The sequence below is a fragment of the Mugil cephalus genome, chromosome 6 (genome assembly GCF_022458985.1).
Source record: "Mugil cephalus isolate CIBA_MC_2020 chromosome 6, CIBA_Mcephalus_1.1, whole genome shotgun sequence".
Lineage (NCBI taxonomy): Eukaryota > Metazoa > Chordata > Actinopteri > Mugiliformes > Mugilidae > Mugil > Mugil cephalus.
Genome location: NC_061775.1, coordinates 16062723 through 16084233, shown reverse-complemented (window position 1 = coordinate 16084233; position 21511 = coordinate 16062723). Strand labels below are relative to the sequence as shown.

Sequence of the window (21511 nt, the reverse complement as noted above, 5' to 3'; positions counted from 1 at the left end):
CCTATGACTCAACCATATGGCTTCATCATGAGTTTAGGTTTTTATTAGTTACATCTCTGCGTGGTGTCCAACTGAAACTCACATGACTTTGAATTAAATACTGATTATAAAAAAGCAAACCAAGGGAAATGAGGACCCAAAAAGGTTTATATTTTTACACAGAATCAACAAACACTCCCTTTCCACTAGATAACTGACAAGAAATAAAAGATATTCATTAAAATTACAAATTGCACACAGTAATCTGTCTATGAAGTAATCAGAGAAGAATGAGAGGCTGAGGACCTACCAAACTTAAACCTGTAATATTTTGAAAGGACTGTGTACTTCCCAACATACTGTAGAAGAACAAGAGAGAAGCCAATAGATCTTAATTAGTTAATGCGAAATTAACTGACATTAAACTTGATTACACCATGGTTTATCAAATGTATAAACCAATGCATAAAACAAGTAGCACAGGTTCTTGCCAGTTCTTCGGGACTGCATGATCACATACCGTGCAAAGAGAAATAAGGAGGAACAGTGTGCCTTCACAGGAAAGTCCCTCACACTTAAATATAATTGGTGAAGTTCTTCAATCGAAAACTTTCCAGACACTGTGAACAAAGTGGAGGCGCTGTAGTCTTCAAAAAAAAAGAAAAAAAAAAAAGAAAGAAAAACAAAAGTATATGGTCTGGATGGAAATAAGAAACACAGATACATCCAATGTGCTGTGTTTAATTGTCTGGTTTGTTTAGGCTTTTACTGTCTAGTATTTTTCACACTAAAAGGCATCATCTCCAAGGATTGTTCGAGGTAATAATCATTTTACTGATGTATCACGGCTTTCTGTGGCTTTCTTTTAATTTCTTCTTTCTTTTTAAGATCACCAGTAAACGTATCAAGGATAAAAAATCCTCCCCCTCCTGTGACGTTTAACCCTGTAACCTGACCAGTCCGTCTGCATACTGGAACTGGTCGCTGTTTTCGTACTCCAGCATGTCCAAAGCAACTTCACAGCTCTCCTTCACGACGCGTTCTTTGTCTCCACGGTAACACTGCAGAACGGCCAGGCACTCGTTTTTGCCAATGGAGCCAAGAGCCTCTGCCGCTTCATGCCGGACCATGGGGTTCTCGGTGGTGAGCTCCAAAGCGGCGCGCAGGGCGGGGACTGCTGCCGGGTGCTGCATCTGGCCCAGCACATAACCGATTTCATGGCGGAACAGAGCGCTGGAGCACTGCAGGCCTGGGGACAGATATGTTAAGATGTTTGTAGTTGACTTGAAGAACAGCTTTGCATTCATGCATTGCAGACTAAGTTCTCAGGTTCTACCTTTGGTTTACGAGCTGACATGAGATTTAAATTCCCTAACATGGACATCCAGGACCACTTTGCAGTAGGATGGTAACACTACTGGTCACTACTATCTGAAATATATGTGCAAAATCATCATGTTGTATCCTACCGTCTCCCAGTGCTTGCACAGCCTCTTCAGTGCCCAGATTACGTAAGGCAAACATGGCACGGTAGCGTTCAAAGAGCGGCAGACTTTCATCCAGCAGGGTGGAGCGGAGCTCTGGTACACTCTTCCTTGGTGCTGGAGGGGCCGGGTCCACAGAGCAGTAGGGATTTTTATCTGTGCTTCCGTCCTCCAGCTGTTTCTCTTGTCCGCTCTGCAGCCATTCCAGCCGACAAACCGCCAACTGACATGTCTCTGCAACCTGCAAGGATTGAATGACAAATATTATGTTTAGGTTTTACTTTCAACTCACAGTTCCTGTGTGTGTGCTGCCTATTTGCCCATTAGAAGTCACAGACTGTGTTCGCAGTGTTTCGTTTTACGCTCCTACCTCTATGACAGGATCCTGACTGTACTCTTTTAGAAGGTCCAAAACTACAGGATCACCAATTGCTCCCAAAGCTTCCCCTACAAACAGAGTGGCAGAGAAAGAGGCACATAAACATCACCTTTGCTGGTCTTCATGCACATTTGTATCTGTGTACTTGCCTTAAAAACATGTTTTGCAAATAAGCAGTGGTTGTTATCTCAACACCAAACATATAACGCCTAATAAAAGTGCATTCTCAAAGTCAGTTTCATTCACTCGTATGTAGCTTTTACACTACTGTTCACACTTTTGACATAATGTCATCAAATTATGGCTGATCAGATAGGAGTGATTAGTGTGAGCAGTGTACCCACGAATGTACATTGCTACATTTCGTTTACTCGTAGAAACTTGAATTCTCTTTCTCATGTTAGTCTTCACACTGGCGCTAGGTTTCAATCATGTCAGCCAGTAACTGAAATCTGAAGCAACATCTGACTCAGCCTCACCAAATGCTGTCAGCGAGTCCAGAAAAACATGTGCAGGCCTGATGAATCCGATGAGACTGCAGATGGTAAGGTCAGAATTTGCCTTCATTTTCTAATGAATACTAACAGTATGATAATCCAAAAAAAGCGTTGAATAAGGTCAGCTGGACTTGTAGAATTCTACAAGTCCAGCTGACCTTATTCAACGCTTTTTTTGGATTACCATGACCTGGATGACGGAGAACCTTCACAGACATAACAGTATGATACTGCACCATGTTGTAAAGCAGAAGGGGGTTCACAAAAAATCCCCAGTCACCTCATCTGCAGCAAGTAGAAAGTCTTTAGGATGTGGTATAATGTGAGATTTATACCATGAACGTAACAAGTGTTACAGTGATTGTGTGACCCTATTATCATGGAGCAGAACATCAATTTCCCACAGTACAAAGAACCCAGGCTGTTTTGAGAGGCAATGAGACTCTAAACCTGCATTAGTTTGGTGTCCCAAATGCACATTTACCTGCTTCGTGTCTGACCATTGGTTCCTGCTTTACATCTTTGAGAACAGCTGTCAGTGTGGGAATGGCTTGTTTGTCTTGCATCTGCCCCAAGCAGTAAGCCAGCTCATGCTTCAGCAGGGCTGATTCATCAACAAAGGCCTTGCTGATCCATTCTATGGCTTCGGCACCTGGCACACAGGTTACAGATCATGAGTTTACACAAAACAATTACACAGATTTCCTGAAACATTCCTCTTTGTTGTTTTGATGGAATTTACAACACGCCATAGCTAGAAGTCCTGACAAATTTAACTTCCTAATACATAACAAGAGCTCAAAAAAGTCAGTTACGTGTTAGGGAGAGTAACACACAAGTCTAAAACAAAAGCTACTATCATCTGACTAGTAGGGATGCACCACTGTGAAATTCTGTGCAGACACCGATGTTTAAAATAATTTGGCCGATGTCAGTATTTTTTCTTTGTCATTTACACATTACTGAACTGTTTTTAAGTCTTTCATCTCTTCATCCTATCATCTCAATGAGCACAAATTCATTCAGACAAATTTATGAAACTAAAACAACCTTTAATGTCAATTTGACATTTAATATAACTTTAATTCACATGAAGTTCTTTTCTTAAAAATAACTTTAAAATTCCTTAACTAATTGTCAATAAATTCTTCAATATTAAAACTGCCCAACAAAATCATTTGAGTGGTTTTTGCCTGATAGAGAACAATGCGATTTTTTTTTTCAGTAGTTGCATTGCCCAATAAGAAATATATTTAATGAAAAAAAAGAATTTAAGAAATGTATAAACAATGGGGTAATAAATACAATATGTTAATAATAAATAAAATCATAAACAGGACCATCTTTCAACTCCTGCAAATAACATTATACTTATTTGTTTTGCTTTGGCGCCGACTAGTGTTTGGGTGGTGTTTTACAGAGCGAGCCAGACTGATGAGTGCACAAGTACATATTCTCCAGATGCATCGGTGCATCCCTGCTGAGTAGAATATCTCTGATTGAGAATGAGCCCAGCTGAACCAAAGCATGACATGATGATGGTTTATGGCCGACCAAAAACAAGAACTACAAAAGTTAAAGCCTGTTCCAATGATTTTACAATACCTGGATAGGCCCCGTTAACAAATCGGGACATCCCTATTTCAATGTTCATGGAAGTGTCAGTGTTTATTCTTTTTCCAAAGTCTCACCTCCCAAGTTCTTTAGGGTGAATAAGGCTCTGAATCGCTGGGTCAAGTCCAGTTTACGGTCCACCAGAACTTGTCCTACTGCTGCCACTTGCTCAACATTAGTCACACTGCTACACAAGAAGACACACAGCTGCATTAGGTATGGGTGTTTCATACAAATTTAATAACATCCCTCTCTTGTTGTCAACAGCGAGTCAGTTTGATACAGTTTTGCTAATGATCAAAAACGTGTGCTTAAAAATGTCCAACACTGGGTAGGGTGATAACATACATTATTATATTATTACAAGGGGGATTCAATGCAGGTCTAATACCTCAATTTTTGCGTCAGTTTTTTCTAGGTTTGGTCGATCATTAACAATTGTGTGCTTGTATATAGTCACAGTATGACAAAGACAAAACTATGCAAATTGTGCATTATTTTAGATGAAATCCACTTCAAAAACCAAGTCTCCAAAACGTCTCTGAAGGTTCTTAGTCATCAGGGTTATGGTTTGGCCAAAAATGTTGAAGAAAGGCAACTGGACTTGCAGAGTTTCTTCAGATCTAAATGAGTGGCGAGGAGTAGGGGTTTAAAAAGGAACATCTGTGGGTGTTTACCAATTGGAAACTCGCTTTGCAAGATTTCTGTTAACCACCTGCCTGTTGGAGGAGACTCTCTGACCCTCTGCTCTTCCTCCAATGAATCGTGCTGTAATGACCCATTATCAGTCAGAGGCACGATGTCATGTAAATATACCAGATTTAGCTCAAAGCTAATTTACATCTGTAGTCCTTACATTAAAAGACAGACAGACATTGCATAGATAACAATTAATTCAGTGTCTCATATACACACACACATACATATGTGTATATATACATATATATAAATATGAATATATGTATAAACAACAACATCTATAAATATATACATATAAACAACAACAACATTTGCAGTAGTCACACAGTAAGTACCAATAATAAGGGGCTTGAATACAGAAGTGTAAGAGTTCATCGATGGGTACAGATGTGATGAGTCAGTCTTAACCTAATACAATTCAATTTTAATGTAACCTATTATGCTATTAAATTGCACTATAAAACAGAGGAGAACGCGTTTTCTGAGTTTAAAATGAAATTCTACCTCGAAACTTTTCAGCGAGTCTTATGTAGTTGACATAACTGAGCAATCAGCCACGTTTCGGACCACAAGGTGTGGTTGTTAAACCTTTCAACTATTTCCAGTTAAACATTTATTACGACTACTTGGTACAGAACTCACAAATGCCGACCCTTGACAATGACAACTATTCAGAGAAACAAACCTTACTAACCTCATGGTTGTGTCTGTATCGTGTGACATAACGCTGTCCAGGACCTGCAAGTTATTATAAAAAGACAACAAGTACTTCCGCTGCGTCTTCTTCTTCTTTGGTTGTAGATTGGTAAACCAGCCATTGAAACTCTGCCACCTGTCGGCACAGAGGGTGAAAGAGTGGATGCGCCTACACAAGGGGGTCAAACTCATTTTTAGTTCAGCTGAATTCGATCTCTTAATAGCATAATAACTTATAAATTCAGACAACTCGAAATGCTCCCAATGTATTTAGTGCAAAGAAGTACACGAACATTTAATGAAAAATTACAAAACATTTTATGGACGACTCAACATTTTGTATTAAATATAAGTGCAATATCTAAGCTTCAAGCTGCTGTCATTGCGTACGAAATACAGTTTAGAAGCTCTCTATTTCAGAAGCAATCAAAAATAAAAGATGTAGCAGCAACACACAAGACAATCTGTAATACTGAAAGAAAGCATGCATTTTTGCACTTTGTAAATTCATCTTGAATTAATCAAATTGGGCCCTCTATGACTTTATCTGTTTAACTTGTCTGCTCATCCATCCTTTACAAATGAATGCACCGTTATGGGGGGGTTTGGGGTGTGTGTGTGTGTGTGTGCGTGTGTGTGTGTGTGTGTGTGTGTGTGTGTGTGTGTGTGTGTGTGTGTGTGTGTGTGCATGCAAACATATATGACAAAAGACAATAAAGTCGGCCTAAATCTTGATCCTAAAATGCAAGACAGAAATAAAGCATCTAATTAAACACACTTTCATCTAATAGATACCAGAGAACCCAAGAAATAAGTGTTCACTGAATCCAGTGTTTCTTTACTAAATGAGACATATTTATTTATATTTACTTATATTTTGGTTAGTGTAAGTTCATATTTTGTATACATAAACATATATAGGGATCTTTTATACGATTATAAAATATGTGTGTTATGCTGAACGTTACTGCTGCACCATTACTATTTCACACCCCTCACCTTTACCAGCAGCCATCCTCCTCCTGGCCACTAGGGGCGCTGCAGATAAAGCAGATGTTACATTTCCCGTGGCGCTGTACCGTATAATACTTCCGCTGTATTGCAGTTAGTGGAAATTCAAGTGTTCTTCAGAAATTTATAAACCATTCTGTGAGAGATTAAACGAGGTACCGGAAACCTGGGCTTCAGGCTGAGACTGCACGGTCCGCTGTTTACAGGGATCAAACATGGATATCCCCACTCCCCCCGAAGGTTAGTTTTATCAACGTGTTATGGTTTTCATTTAGCGTTAGCTTGTGTCCACGCTACCTGCTAGCATCTCCACTGTGTTTAGCATGTCAGTAAATAAATGTGCGTATTGTCTACACGGTTGTTTAGATGCATATATAATAGTATGAGAATAATGTGGAAACTGCGGGATACTGTTATTTGTTATTGGGACTCGTTTTAATGTGAGCTAACTCAACGACTGGCGCTGGTATCTAAGCAACGACGTAAAACCTCCAGGATCAAACTACATGTAATATAAACGTATTTAGTCTGGCCTCTTTAAGCAAGAATAATAAGAATTAGTTTTATCACTTAGTTAATTATTGTCAGTATGTTATTATTCTCACATAACCAATCTTACCTCCCATTCAGACACTTGGGAAAGTTAGTTGTTGTTTCTTAACGTTATAGTCATTTGTATATACTTTGCATTGATCTTTTTTGTTATTTATAACTAAAATTGGTGTTGTGCTTGCACGTCATGCTGCTCAATAGCACCTTAAATTGCTCCACGGGGACAAATAAAGTTTTCTGAATCTTGAATCCGAATCTCCACTACATCACTATTTGAAAACAGCTGGATGGTGAATGTTAGCCACTTGCATTGACTTGTAATTTCAAATGATCTGTACATTTGAAAACTGCAATATAATCAGATTATAAACCTTTTCATCTAATTCTTCAAACAAAGTTAGGAATCCAAATCAGAAATGTGAGGGTACTGTAATTATAGTTACAGTTGTATTGTAGTCCCACGCTGTTGTAGACACTTTTAGTTGAAAAAAAAGCACTGTTTATCATTCACAAAATTTACTGTAATAATAGTTTTGAAACGCCAGATATGTAATTTATTTATGTCTGTCTGTATTTTTTACTGAAATCATTGGATCTATCTGTATTAATTTCATTTTCTTGTTTTCCTGTTGCAGATCAAGAGCTGAGGAATGTAATCGACAAGTTGGCCCAGTTCGTAGCTCGAAATGGGCCCGAGTTCGAAAAGATGACAATGGAGAAACAGAAGGACAACCCTAAGTTTTCTTTCCTTTTCGGAGGAGACTACTTCAGCTACTACAAGTGCAAGCTTGCAATGGAACAACAACAGCGTATGTACTCAATGAGACAGTTCACCATAAAAACAGAATTGGCTCATGGATATTTCTGTGATGTTGGGATGTTAAGTTTATTTGCTAATTTATTTGAGTCAGTGGTCTGGGAGAAACTGTTTCAGTCCAACATCATGATAATAATGTGTATTCTCCTTTGTAGTCAATTCGAAAACCTGTTTAAGTAACATTTCTTGCAAACACTGTGCCTGCTCTTACACTAATTATTACTATTATAATGCATAGAGTCGCCCTTAGTGTTTGCTTCTATGGCAGTTGTGCTCTTAATTGGTGTAACAGTGCAATTACAAGTTGCATCCATCTTCTTAGCCACATTTTCACAGCAACGCCACACAGAGCTGCCCAATGCTGAACTGAACTGAGATTACACTTTATTTGAAACAAGGATATAGCTAGGGATGTAATATTAGGAAAACCACAGGCGTTAGATTGAAAACAACTGCATATCATTAGTTGAATTAGTTACAGGGGCCAGGATCTGAGCTGATTATTAGTTATGGGCATCATTACTCCATTTACGTTTTGAGGACAAAAAATGAATGTCTCACTTATTGGATTTTGCTAAGTCCTGTAATATCTCCAGGCAGATTAAATAATGTAACAATACTGAAACATGGATAAGAAGTGGCACATTTTGCAAGACATTTTGTCGCCGAATCGAAATGGAACACGTGGATATTAGACATGGATATAGACCTAGTGCTGTGACAGGTTGTAGTTTCTGTTACACTTTTGTTTATTGATAAAAACTTGACCTTTACACTTTGTTATGACTGGGTTTTAATTTTCAGATTAGATACGAAGAGACATACATGTCTACTCATAGGTTAATCTCACATAAACTCAAGTATATCGAGATAAAGGATTTGAGCTATTTAGTTCATTCCTCCAAAACCCCTGTCAAGACATAAAAGTATGTTATTGTTAAAATAATATGTATTTAGGCTTTTGTAGTCAAATTTAAGTCAGCCAACTTACAGTGTCTGTTGTGATGTTAGTGGAGACTATTGTAGACACAACTGAAAATGTCATGCTTGTTTAATATAACATTCGGTTTTCAGAAAAAATGGTTCTTTAGTTGTGGCGATCATTCCTACCAGTAATAATCATCACTATCTTGGACTTTGTAGTTAAAAAGTTATAGTTATTTCTCTGCAATGTTATCTTAACTGTTAAAACTCCACAGCTGAATCAAGTAATAGAAGCATGAGAAATAAACTCTTATTAGCAAACTGGACATGTAATCAATTTGTAAGCTATCAAACTATTTCATCTAGACGTTTCATGTCGTTACAACTTGTCCTTTAAATCCTTGCATTAGAAAAGTTGGTAGCTGGTTACTGGCACAACTTTCTAGTAAGGAACCTGGAAAGGTAACCTTGGAGAACCTAAATTACAGCTCGCTTTTATCGTCAACCTCCTGTTTTCCATCAGTGAACTGATATCATGCCATGTATGCTGCTTTATGCAAACTTGAAGCGACGTACTAACAACACTGTCAACTAGGCTGACATTACTGTACCAAAAACGTTGCCATATTACGCTGTTTATTAGTTGGTGGAGGCTGAGTCTTGTACCAGTGTGTCTACACGTCTTTAAGCAGCATGCTATCAAGGTTAAAAACAAAAACTGACATTCACACTAGTCCTTAATTACCACATACGAGAGAGTAAATTACAGGTCATTAATTTAATTGAAACAACTAATTTGAAGGAAAGGAATAGATGTAATGCTTCTTTTTTCTGCAGTTCGCTGAAGTTATTTAGCTAGTTGCACCCTCCGTCGTTCTTGTAACATCTACCGTTGGTAAAGTGACCAACAGCTTGTTCATAAAAGCTTTGCTCTGCAGGTTTGCATGGAGCTCCTCTGTCATTTCTATAATGCCACTGAAATGCATTAAAGTTTGCTTTTCTCCACTCAGATCCCTCTACCCACGATGGGGAGGAATTTAAATCTGAAGGTATTTATGTGGAACCAGATCTGTCCGATGAATTCAAAATTCCATTTGGAAAGATTCTTTATTATTTATATTATTATTATTCTTCTTATTATTATTATTATTGCCATGCCTGTGCCTGAAAGTGTTTGTTTTCAGTTGTATTTTTCATGTAAATGGGATTTTCTTTTCAGTCTGTGCTGTATTTTGCTTTGAAGCTTGACTAAAGAGTCGTATCTTAGCATGGTGCTGGTTAGAGCTGGGGATTCCTTCTGGTTCCTTGAATCGATTCAATTCCGATTCACAAGGTCATACTTTGATTTGATTAATCATGAGATATTTCATTCAGGAAAGAAATCAGTCCAAGGATTTTAGGAATCTATATTGAATCTTTCAAATGAAGATCACTTCGAATCAGTGTTTCTTTAAACCCAGCCCTAGCGCTGATGAAATTGTCAGACGTTTCACCTGCTTGCTGTATGTAAACCATATATGCTGTGTAATATGAAAGCATTTCATTTCATTGACCTTAGGAGATCCCTCTGATTGAAAGTGTTTTATCTGAGCAAACATCGCAATATTGTCCTTATATGTGATGTCTGCAGTACCTCGCTGTCCCTGGTCATGCCACCCTGCCAGCAGTCTCACAGCATGAAACGCGCCCAAGATCAAGATTTTTAAGTTCTCGGCTGTTTGTTTTTTTGCAGATATGTACAACCCCGGTGCCAAAGACATGGTCGATATCCCTCCTCCGCCACTGGGGATGATTGCCCCACCTTCCATTCCTCCGCCCGCTGCTCCTTCTATCGACGAGGTGATACAGCAGAGCCAGTGGAATCTGCAGCAGCAGGAGCAGCATCTGCACACGCTCAGACAGGTACAGGATGAGAAAGAAACGAGTACACCTGGACTGGAACAACGGACTTTTGGGGGATTTTACTAGTAAAGAACAAATCTATGCCACCGAGTTCCACATATTTCTAATCAGAAGTCAGCTATAAGTTGTTTTTAAGGGGGAGACAAATTATTTTGTCAGGTAATTTAACACAGATGGAATTTGTGGTTCTATTGGATTTAGTATCATACAAAATAATACCAATTTTAACTGAATAAAAAACAGAAATATTGTGCAAACAAATTACATAAAGTAGGAATGATTGATATATAAGTGGTTGGAACAATTGAGTGAACTCAGTATTTTGTTTCCTTCCACTGTTGCGCTTGGAGGCAAATCATTGGAACAAAGTCATGTTGAAGAGTGACTGAAAACATTTTCTGATGTGTTTCTTAATGTAGGAACAGGTCACTGCAGCCATAGCTTTGGCAATGGAACAGCAGACTCAAAAACTTTTGCTGGAAACTCAGTTGGACATCACAGAGTTCGACAACCTGCTGCAGCCCATCATAGACACCTGCACCAAAGACGCCATCTCTGTAAGTATGACGTCCATATTGGATTTCTTTAAAGGATATATCTTCCTAATAAAACCAAAGGAAAAAGAGCTTTACATCTCACGTGTGTTTGTCTTCCTCTCAGGCCGGTAAGAACTGGATGTTCAACAACGCTAAGTCTCCACAACACTGTGAACTCATGACGTCGCATCTACGCAACTGCATCACTGCTGATGGGGCTCATTTTGAACTCCGCCTACACCTCATCTATTTAACCAATGACGTTCTCCATCACTGGTAAACAAACCTGAAGACATTCATAAATATGTTTAGATAACTTGTCAGAATTATAAGGCAGTTGTCCTGATAAGGAGAGTTTTATAGCAACAATTAAACACTCTTTAACACAATATCTAATTACAAGATCAATAGTTTAGAAGTAGAAGTATATGCAGACATATTGTATGCATAGTCGTCAAGCATAGGCTTTGAAAAAGTGTCCACTGTGGATAGGTTTTAATTACAGTCTAAATGTTAAATATCTGTATATTCCCTTTGTAAGGTGCTGTATGTATTGATGATGTTTTTCCACAGTCAGCGGAAGCAGCAGAAGGATTTGTTGGCAGCGCTGCAAAAAGTTGTTGTTCCCATCTACTGCACAAGCTTTCTGGCTGTAGAGGAGGAGAAGCAGCAGAAGATCACAAGGGTACACTGCGCTAGCACACGTTTTACATCCTAAACGTGTTCCTTTTTTATGGTCTTTCATTCATACATCAATTAATAGTTAGATAAACAGTTTAAATGCTCCATGTTCTGCTGCAAGAACAGATTTAACTTGATTCTCAAATCACCATTTTCATTCCCAGCTGTTGCAGCTTTGGGAGAAAAATGGTTACTTTGATGAGGAGACCATTCAGCAGCTCCAGAATCCTGCCTTAGGACTTGGCCAGTACCAGGTGAGTGGCTCAAAGCCTAAGGTTTAACCAGTGTTGTGCTGTACCACTCTTATTTAGTGGTCTTTGCAAGAAAACAAAAAGACAATATTTCACTGTGACAGTCGAGCATTTAACACAGCCGCCGTCCTCTCTCAGGCATCCCTGATAACAGAGTATGCTGCAGTGGTGCAGCCCATCCAGTTGGCCTTCCAGCAGCAGATCCAAGCTTTGAAGACCCAGCACGAAGAGTTTGTTGTCAGTCTGAAGCAGCAGCCGCAGCAACAGGCGCCTTTAGGACAACTATCGACCCCCGCTGAACCCGAGAAGGCTCCCCCCATGACTACACAAGGAGGTGAGAAGAGATACACTCTCAAAACCAGTGCACAACCTTACACATGGACTAACAAGCATGGACACACATTTAATTATGAAGTTAAGTAAAAACACAATCTTTTTAAGAAAATAGTATAAAAACATTTCCAGATAGCTCTTCAAAACCAGATCATAGAATGATAATAGGGGTAAACAGTGGGGTTGGCTATACAAAGGGCAATGAAACCGAGAATATACATACTACTTCAGTTAATTCTCTTTTTAATACTAGTTTTTTGAGTTTTTATCTCACCTTGTATAGTACAAGTTATAGGACAACTTTGTGTAAGTTTGTGTCAAGTTTCAAATGTAAATGTTATCGTGCAGGAGAAGTGAAGCCTCCTATGTCAGGTCCACCTCCAGGGGAGTTTGATGGCACTTCATCCAGACCACAAGACTCCAACAACCCCAGCGGACCCTCAGATATCCCCTCCAACAAGCCTGGTTGGTTTGACCCCCAGCACATGGGCCCCTGGAACCCCAGCCAGCCGGTAAATACACGTTTTGTTTTTTTGTTTTTTTTTTTCAGTACACAGCGTGGATATGAAATAATCGTGTCTCTGTTTACTGGTATTTTTCTTATTTATTTAATTTGTTTTGACAAATTTTGACAAATTGGCTCAACAGATGTTGAGCCAATTTTCAGATGGTTCACTTTCACACTGTTTATTTATTCAATGGAACTGAGCCATCATTGACAAGCTGAATGTCCCAAGTGAAAATGGTCTTTGCTTCCAGTTCATGTGTGAGCGCATGTGTGAAGGAAATAAAAAAATAAATCTGTCAATCAGTACGTTTACGCAGCAGGTGAAAAAAACTAATTATTGCCTCAATCTGACTTTAACTGGACCAATAGGAAACCCATAGGTAGAATACATATACAAGGCCATTTACCATTTACCATTCTGGACCTGTTGATTTATAGCTCTTTAGTATTAGGCCCCTTACTCACAGTTCTGTTTGCTGTGATTTTCTCAGTTTTTGTCATGCAACACTCATAGACTTCTGACTTTTGCCAATGCCAGCCTCCCTTTGACCCAAACCAGCCTCCTCCCCCGTGCCCCCCTTGGAACAGCCACGAGGGAATGTGGAACGAGCAGAGGGACCCAGGGAACTGGACTGGGGCTCCTCCTAGAGAAACAGGCCCCTGGAGTGGCCCGGGTGGGTCTGACCCCGGCCCTCCAGCGTGGAACACGTACGACCAGCAGCCACCGTGGGGGAATCAGCCCGACCAGCCTCCCTGGGGTCAGAGGGAGCCTCCATTCCCTCCACGCATGCAGGTATGTTTTATATTGTATTGTAATGTATACTATGTATTCACAATCTTTAATAGCTGTATAACAGTCAACTTCTTTTCCCTTGCAGCGAGCATGTGACTTTTCTGCTGTTTTATCAATGATTATGTTGTCTTGACTTGGATTTTTCTAGAGACCTCCCCATTTCAGAGGGCCCTTCCCACCCCACCAGCAGCCTCCTCCTTTCAACCAGCCCCCACCACCACCACACAATTTCGGACGCTTCCCTCCACGTTTCATGCAGGAAGACTTTCCTCCCAGGCACCACTATGACAGACCACCATACACGCCACATCGCTTTGACTACGCTCAGGGAGAATTTCCTGGAGGTTAGTGCAGAGACAACGTTTTTATATATTTTTTTTATGTTTCATTATTGTGTATTTCAACATTATCCACCTGTTTGCCAGAAATGCCAGGTCCTCCTCCTCACCACCATCCCAACCAGAGGCTCCCTCCACCGGGCATGGGAGCGGAGCATCCTCCCTGGGGTCAAGGCCAGCACCCGGACTTTGGTCCACCTCCACACGGCTTCAATGGCCATTCGCCTCACATGCGTCACCGGCAGCATCCAGTTCAAGACGACCCCAGTCTGGTGCCAAACGTGCCCTACTTTGACCTGCCAGCTGGTCTCATGGCTCCACTGGTCAAGGTAAGTCACCTGGTAACGAGTTGAGGATGAAAAGGGAATGAAAATACATTTAAGATGTAAACTGGTAAATTAGTAAGATTTGAAAAAGAGAAAAATATTCAAAAGAATTCACTAGATTTACTTATAAATGCAACGTTAACTTAAAAAAAAATCCCTCCCCAAATGTCAAAAGTGGGGAAATTCATTAAACACACACTCTTTGGAAAAAATATCACACTGCCTTCCATATAGTTGTTCTTACTGTCCAATCCCTACAGCACCTACACTACTTTTGGCGATCATAGGAAAAATGGTGACAGTCATGTTTCTGAATCCTGACATTAGCTTGGTGCTTTTAGACCCATTTACAACTATGAAATCAGAAATTCTCACTATCCTCCATGTGCTGTCCATTAATAGCTTGAAGACTACGATTACAAACCACTGGACCCTAAAGACATCCGGCTGCCCCCTCCCATGCCACCCAGCGATCGGCTGCTAGCCGCGGTCGAAGCTTTCTACAGCCCTCCGTCCCACGATCGACCAAGGAACAGGTACACACACGCCAGCTGTATATGAGATTACAATTTTAATGTAGTTGTGTTGATAAATGATAGAAAATAGGTCTTGCTCTGAGTCTTTTGTACATTTTTATTGTGAATGACTGAGTTAATTGGCACTGTACAACATCTTTAATCGGCACGTTTCAGTAGTGATCGTGTGCCTGTTCAAGGACAGTGTGAAAGGAGCATTTGCTGCTGAGCATTCTGCATGTATCGTTGGGATATGTTGGCACATGTACTGAGTTTCAATACAGTTTACGTTCTGCTTTTAGTGTTTCTCTCCGATGCTTAAATTATGAAATGGTTTCTCCCGAGTAAAAAGACTGGCCTGGAGGTTTAAGAAAGTAATTTAATCTGCCACAGACAAGTTTTGTCTTTTAATCTTTAAACACAAATGTATTGTTGTCTATGTATAGCAAAGAGAAGAAAAATCCTGAACAGTTTCAAGAAAGAAATAATATGGGAACCTAAGTCCATAATTATCACATGGTGCTACATTTCACTGCCGCCCTTCTCTTCATTTAAATGATTACAGCTTAATTTTAATGTCAATTTTTCGGCCACTAGAAAAAGTCCACAATGAAACCCTCAGGTTGTGTTTAGTAGTTGCGAGTAGATCCTGGGCTATACCGTCTGCTGTGTTTTGTTCCTCCACCAGTGAGGGTTGGGAGCAGAACGGCCTGTATGAGTTCTTCAGGGCCAAGATGAGAGCCAGGAGGAAAAAGGGACAGGAGAAACGCAGCAGGTGAGACTTTTAATATCCAATATCAAGTTTGGGCTTTGTAATTACGTGTCAGGTTTACAAACTTGTGCTGGTTGTAAGGCTGGTCGTCTTTTCTGTATCTGTCGACTCCTTTGGCCTCCTGACTCCTGACCATGTCTGATCAATCCTTCCAGCGCCCGTGCAGGCAGTCGCTCCAGGAGTACCTCTCGCAGCAGAGGAAGGTCTTCATCTCACTCCAGCTCCCGCTCATCGAAGTCCTCGAGGTCACGATCCCACTCGTCTCATTCCCACTCCCGCAGCCGCTCCCGCTCCTATTCTCGATCCCGGTACGCAAACGCAAGCATAACACGACCATCTGTATGAGGCTTTGTTAAGATTTAGTGATTTAGAAACACACATGTATCCTTTTTTTCTATATATATTTTTGGTTTTGAAAAATGGAGGCTCATTCTGAGTAACATATAAAAAACAAATAGAGTGATAGAATATAGATAATCAAACAAATACATGAAGTGATCCACGCTGGTGATCCAGTCTTTTTAGTTCCGGCTTTGACCACCTTTAGTTTTCAGAACTATCTCAGTTCATAAGTGGAAACATTCCACTTGAAGTTGTAAATAAATCTGTCCTCACGTGCTGATAAATAACTGTCTTCAGGTCCAGGAGTCGATCCAGGTCGTCCAGGAGTCGCTCTGGCTCCAGATCCAGATCCCGCTCACATTCACCCACCAAGCGACGCCGTGGCCCCAAATCTCGGAGCACCTCCCCTCCGTGAGTTTTCGCATCCGCTCTCTGATGTGACGGTGCGTTCAGGTCTGATTGTACTTGTCTTGTTGACCGCCTGTCTTGCCATCTCCAGCTCCACAGCAGGGTTTGGTACGTCTTCGTCCAAACTGCCCACGGACACGAGGTTAGGGGAAGAGAACAAAGGCCATCAGCTGCTGATGAAGATGGGTACGTGTTTTCTTCTCTTTTCTTTTTATCATTTAAACCACATAATTCATTTCAAGTCATAATATTTAAAATGTTTTATTTATTTCTGTTTGTAGTAGTTTTCCTCTTAAAAAAAAATCGTCTTATCTGCTGCAGGTTGGAGCGGTTCTGGGGGTCTGGGTGCCAAAGAACAGGGGATCCAGGACCCCATCAAAGGAGGAGACATCAGGGATAAATGGGACCAGTACAAAGGCGTGGGGGTCTCACTGGACGACCCTTATGAGAACTATCGCAGGAACAAGAGCTACAACTTTGTCGCCCGCATGAAGGCGCGAGAGGAAGGTACAGACTTTTATTCAGCAACTACACATCTATAAAATATATTGGCGCCCGTTTAATTCTAACTCTACTCTCCTTTTTTTGATCCAGTCAATCGGGAACCCCAGGAGGCCCCTCCAACTGAATAATGTCATCAGATGAACAAACTCCCTTTTCTCTGTCACCACTTCTTCCAGAAATGTCGCTTTCACTGTTTTCCATCCCAGGTTCTTCTCAGCAGTCACAAAGATCACCTCTTTTCTCCGGAGATGGAACAGCCACCATTAACACCTCGAAAACCAATCAATGTTTTTGTAGGGACACTACAACTGCCTTCAAATTACAGAGATGAATCATGGCCCTCGACTCATACTTCACTAATCTCTAAAACGAGCGTCAGGCCTTCTTTATTGCGCCGGCTTGGTTGGAAGACAGAGTCGGGCTGTATCATCGTTCATGATAGCCAGAGGTGAAAAAAAAATGAATGAATGAATTATTTAAGAATTAAAGAAAGCGAGTGGAGCGTCTTTAATTCATGAATACGTGTCAATAATTAATTCAGACAGTATGTTAAAATATCTTAATTTTGGTTTTATGCTGTTATTTGTCACTGTCAACTGGTCAAAGGTCTGATTTGCCCAAATAAGAATAAAATAGACATATTGGCTCCTAATGGTAACTAAAAAAAGCTTTATTTGCAGAGCATTTTTGAAGCTATTTCTGTTATGAAAACCCAATATATCATCAACATTTTAATGAAAACTTCTCAACTTCTCAACATGTACATATGGCTGGATGTCGCGAGGGGTAGGAGAAAACTCTTTTGGGTCAAAGTACAACAAAAAGACACGGTAGCTCATTCTTCTTTGAATCTTGTTGGTTTTTTACTGATTGTAATTGTGATAGTTTTTTCAAGTAATCCCTTCTCTTGGATATATCAGTGTGTCTCTTAGTTTTAGAATGAAAATCCACTAAACTGAAGTTACAAATAGGGCATCCGTTGTATTTTTCTTCACAAGCACACTGTAGAGACGTAACATTACAGAAATAAACAGAACTCTGACTCAAACATGTGCCCTTTTCATTTTTATCGTGTTTCGCAATGTTTTGTCATAAATACGCATTTTGCTATGAACATAGCTCCAGTGACCTTCTCTCGCTTGTAAAATCTCTTATCCTGCACTTCTTTTCGAATGGAATGGAAAAATTACAAGATACAACCCCTGCTTCTCCTAAAATGCCAAAAGCATTCAGCTTTTCACTGTAATTTCGTCTTTGTGTAATATTTTAAATGTTTAAATGTTAACTTTCATAATGTTGACCTCGTTATTTTGAATTGAGTCTTATTTTTGACTTCATAGGCTGAATAGTTTTTATCTATAACATTGTATTTTTTTTTTTATTTTTTATTTTTTTTTACTGAGGTTTTGGCAAACTTTGCATCCAAAGTCAGGCAAGAAAGTTTAACCGGTGACTTGTGTGTTAAGAACATGGCACTGAGAAGTGTGTGGGTTCCTAAACATAACATTGGGGACAAAGATGATTATTAACACCTTTCTTTCTTTTTTATCTGTCTTAGTGGAGGTAACTCAGTATGGGATTTCCATCTCAGGTAGCATGGGGCTCCCCCACCCACCCCCAGCTATTTTGTTCATTTGTCATTTACTTCAGTGTCACAATTTTCAATTACATTCATTCAGATTACATGAATCCAAATGTCCAGTGGTCCCGTGCTTGCTCTTCCTTGCTGCAGGTGTATCTTTGTGAGGTGGTGCAGTGACACATGCATCCACAGGGAGGAACTGCTGTCAAATGAATGGAGACGGAGGCAGCGTCACAGGTACAGAAGGTATTGTCTCATCCTGAGCTCTCTTTATAGCAGTAGTAAAGTGTGGCAGAAACAATGTTGTTACAGAACAAGACAGTGGTAATCAAAGGCTGTGCAACGTCTGAACAAACACCAGCTCCATCCAGACCCACAAAGGTTCTTTACTAGTGGCTGCACCCAGGGCAACACACATGGCGTGAGGCAAATGTAATGAAACAAATTGCTTTTGTTGTGTGTATGCAAATGTGTTCAAGCAGGCAAAAGCATATTAGAAATTCTTTGCTTCCACAAATGTCAAGTTGCATTTTGAAGGACCCATGGAAATATTTTTATTTTAGGTTTAACTTAGTGGAAGTATATTAGAACAAGCTGATGTAGCGCACACTATGTGTCTATGATGCTAAGGGTTACCTTTATTAGTAAGTACCAGATACTAAAGTAATTGTGAATATGTGATATCCATCCTTGAGTCAACGTTACAGACGTGTACTTCAGTGACCAATTTGTTGATTATTCTGTTAAGCTGTGTATATAAAGCCCATGTAGTGAAATCAGCATGTTAGCAGAGCAGAATCAACAACTTCTGTCCTACATCACACAGGATGAGTGCAGGCACATGGCTGGGGGAGGGGGGGGGGGGGGGTGGGGGGGGGGGGGGGGGGGTTCAACCATGAAGTGGCAGCATTCAGGGTCCAACACCCTATAGTTATAGCATAAAATGACCCAAAGTCATCTGGCAGCTGCAGAATATGAAATCATATTGGTGGACAGGACAGCTATTAACCTATGGTACAAATGAGGTAAGGACGTCTTATGTAATGGGACTGTAAGAGGAACAGACTGGGTTTGGAATAATCAGACTTTATCTCTAGGACTTCATGTGCTATTGCTGAGATGAGGAAAGTTTTTCATCATCCATTTAAAGGGAAAGAACCTAAACATCTCGTCTCCCTCCACTAGAAGTGCAGTGGAGTAATCTGTTTACTTGTACTGAGGCTCTTTTATTCAGAGCTGATCAACGATGAGTTGACCATGGCTCTCACTTCCCCTGATTAATTAATTAATGATCTTTTTTGTCAGGTTTCCTCAGAGAGCATTAGCACATTAGGACAGAGCCAGTACAAGACTTCCCTTGGGTGGTGGCACCACTCAGCCCACAATCCAACTACTGTAATGTACCATGGATAACTAGGAATACTTAGGCGTTGTCTCATTTGTTCCCTTTTTGCTGTATCTTCTAAATTATGATGAAAGGGGTCAAATATCTTATGGAAAATGGATTGTCAACCTCTAGTCCGTGATTTCACCTCCTCTCCTCGGAGTCCGAAGATTGGAAGTCCAAGATTCTGTGCTAAATTCATCAAGGTCAGTACTTAACGGTAGTAATAATGCTTCAGTTTTATATAGCGCTTTGCCATTAGATGCTCAAATCACTTACAATTGGATGCATTATTCATTCACTCGCACAGTCACATCCTGGTGGTGGTAAAGTAGTCACAGCTGCCCTGGGCAGACTGACGGAAATGTAGCTGCCACTGCACGCCTACGGCCTCTCCAACCACCACCAACATCACTCACTCGCAATCATTCACCAGTGGAGTTCACACTGGGAGGAGGGTAGACACAACCGACAGCACCACTCTACCTCCTGAGCCCTTTCGGGACTTTAGCTGTCCCTGACACTTCCCTCTGAAAGCATACTTCAGAAAACTGGCATGTTAAAAGGGTATTTGCAAGTTCTGCTAACGACATGTGCTTCTGAATTTCATCTTTTCCAGAGCAAGCCTAAAGCCGGGTAGAAACCTTGAGCAGAACTCAGCTCATATGGAAGGGACACCATCTGTCGAAAGGCCAGCCAAGCAGAAACCTCCTGCCTCCTGACATTTTCCATCAGTACACAATCATGATTTCTGATACGTGCAGTGCCCATAAAAACGTTCAGATGCTAGTAAGTAAGGTATTGGCGGATATTCCAAACAGCAGATGATATCTGAATGACATAGTTGTATTCTCAAACATCTTTCAGCTGCATTTCTAACCTTCCCTCCTTCCCAAAATGTGAGTTTGGGGAAAGGTACTGTCTTGGTCAGCAGGTTGATTGAGAACAGGTGTGCCCTGCAGAGCCAAAGATCACAACCATCGCTGCATTTCCCATCCAACTACCCGGAGAGAGCTGTGCTGTTTCCTTGGCATGGTCAGATACTGCTGTTGGTTTTGCAAACACAGCTTTGTCCAGTCCTTCAAACCCTTCCTTTGGTCTGGTGAGTGCAAGCAGTGTTTTGAGAACCTTACTGCACTTTTGTCACGTCTGCCACAGCTTTTTCCTTAAGCTGGGAGTTGATAACAGTGTGGTCAGGGCATTGATCATCCAGTGGGTCACTTTTCAAAAAAGAAAAAAAAAAAAAAAAATGGTTTAAGAGAAGGCAGCGTTTGCACTGTTGTTCTTTTGAGGTTTACTTTGGGTCAAGAGTTAAACCCATTTAGGTTTTGTGTTCCTCTCCAGGATGTGCAACCTCAATCAATGTCTGAGGCGCTGCTCTCTCTTTGTTTAAGACCACAACCTTGAAATAAATCACAAAAAGGGTTCTGGCAATGTTCTTAATGACATTTTGTTGCATGCTATGTTGCTTATTTAGACGTTGAGGAATAAGTGATGCTTCCAAAACAATATGCTTGTAAGGGTAGGGGTGTTACTGCCAGTAGGGCAAAGTGCTTGTATGGTGTTGTTTTTCTCTTACTTTTACTATTGAACCTGACATTCACTTGGGTGTTACTTAGACATGTACCACCCACCTAGACCCGACCAGGCACCCCCACCCTATAGCATTTACACAAATATTTGA

General features: G+C 40.5%; 2 protein-coding genes across 5 annotated transcripts; one reads left to right on the top strand and one right to left on the bottom strand.

Moving 5' to 3' along the window:
- Nucleotides 1-129: 129 nt before the first annotated feature.
- dohh (deoxyhypusine hydroxylase/monooxygenase) lies at nucleotides 130-5459 on the bottom strand. 2 transcript variants are annotated; one of them, XM_047587844.1, is made up of 6 exons: nucleotides 5347-5459; nucleotides 4031-4140; nucleotides 2824-2991; nucleotides 1834-1910; nucleotides 1449-1704; nucleotides 130-1228 (listed from the first exon to the last, which is right to left on the bottom strand). In XM_047587844.1, the coding sequence occupies exons 1-6, from the start codon at nucleotides 5373-5375 to the stop codon at nucleotides 918-920; spliced, it is 951 nt and encodes a 316-aa protein (XP_047443800.1). In that variant the 5' UTR covers nucleotides 5376-5459; the 3' UTR covers nucleotides 130-917. The 2 variants fall into 2 exon arrangements, with proteins under 2 accessions (XP_047443800.1, XP_047443801.1); XM_047587845.1 differs by having other exon boundaries at nucleotides 4031-4137; nucleotides 5347-5397.
- A 972-nt stretch (nucleotides 5460-6431) lies between these two features.
- LOC125009754 (calcium homeostasis endoplasmic reticulum protein) lies at nucleotides 6432-17909 on the top strand. Of its 3 annotated transcripts, none has more exons than XM_047587935.1 (20): nucleotides 6432-6599; nucleotides 7547-7720; nucleotides 9663-9701; nucleotides 10385-10554; nucleotides 10974-11111; nucleotides 11215-11366; nucleotides 11664-11775; nucleotides 11936-12025; nucleotides 12161-12356; nucleotides 12704-12867; nucleotides 13423-13656; nucleotides 13805-14000; nucleotides 14082-14323; nucleotides 14723-14856; nucleotides 15524-15610; nucleotides 15763-15915; nucleotides 16247-16360; nucleotides 16449-16543; nucleotides 16679-16864; nucleotides 16952-17909. In XM_047587935.1, the coding sequence occupies exons 1-20, from the start codon at nucleotides 6575-6577 to the stop codon at nucleotides 16987-16989; spliced, it is 2739 nt and encodes a 912-aa protein (XP_047443891.1). In that variant the 5' UTR covers nucleotides 6432-6574; the 3' UTR covers nucleotides 16990-17909. The 3 variants fall into 3 exon arrangements, with proteins under 3 accessions (XP_047443891.1, XP_047443890.1, XP_047443892.1); XM_047587934.1 differs by having other exon boundaries at nucleotides 13402-13656; XM_047587936.1 differs by lacking the exon at nucleotides 9663-9701 and having other exon boundaries at nucleotides 13402-13656.
- Nucleotides 17910-21511: the final 3602 nt, after the last annotated feature.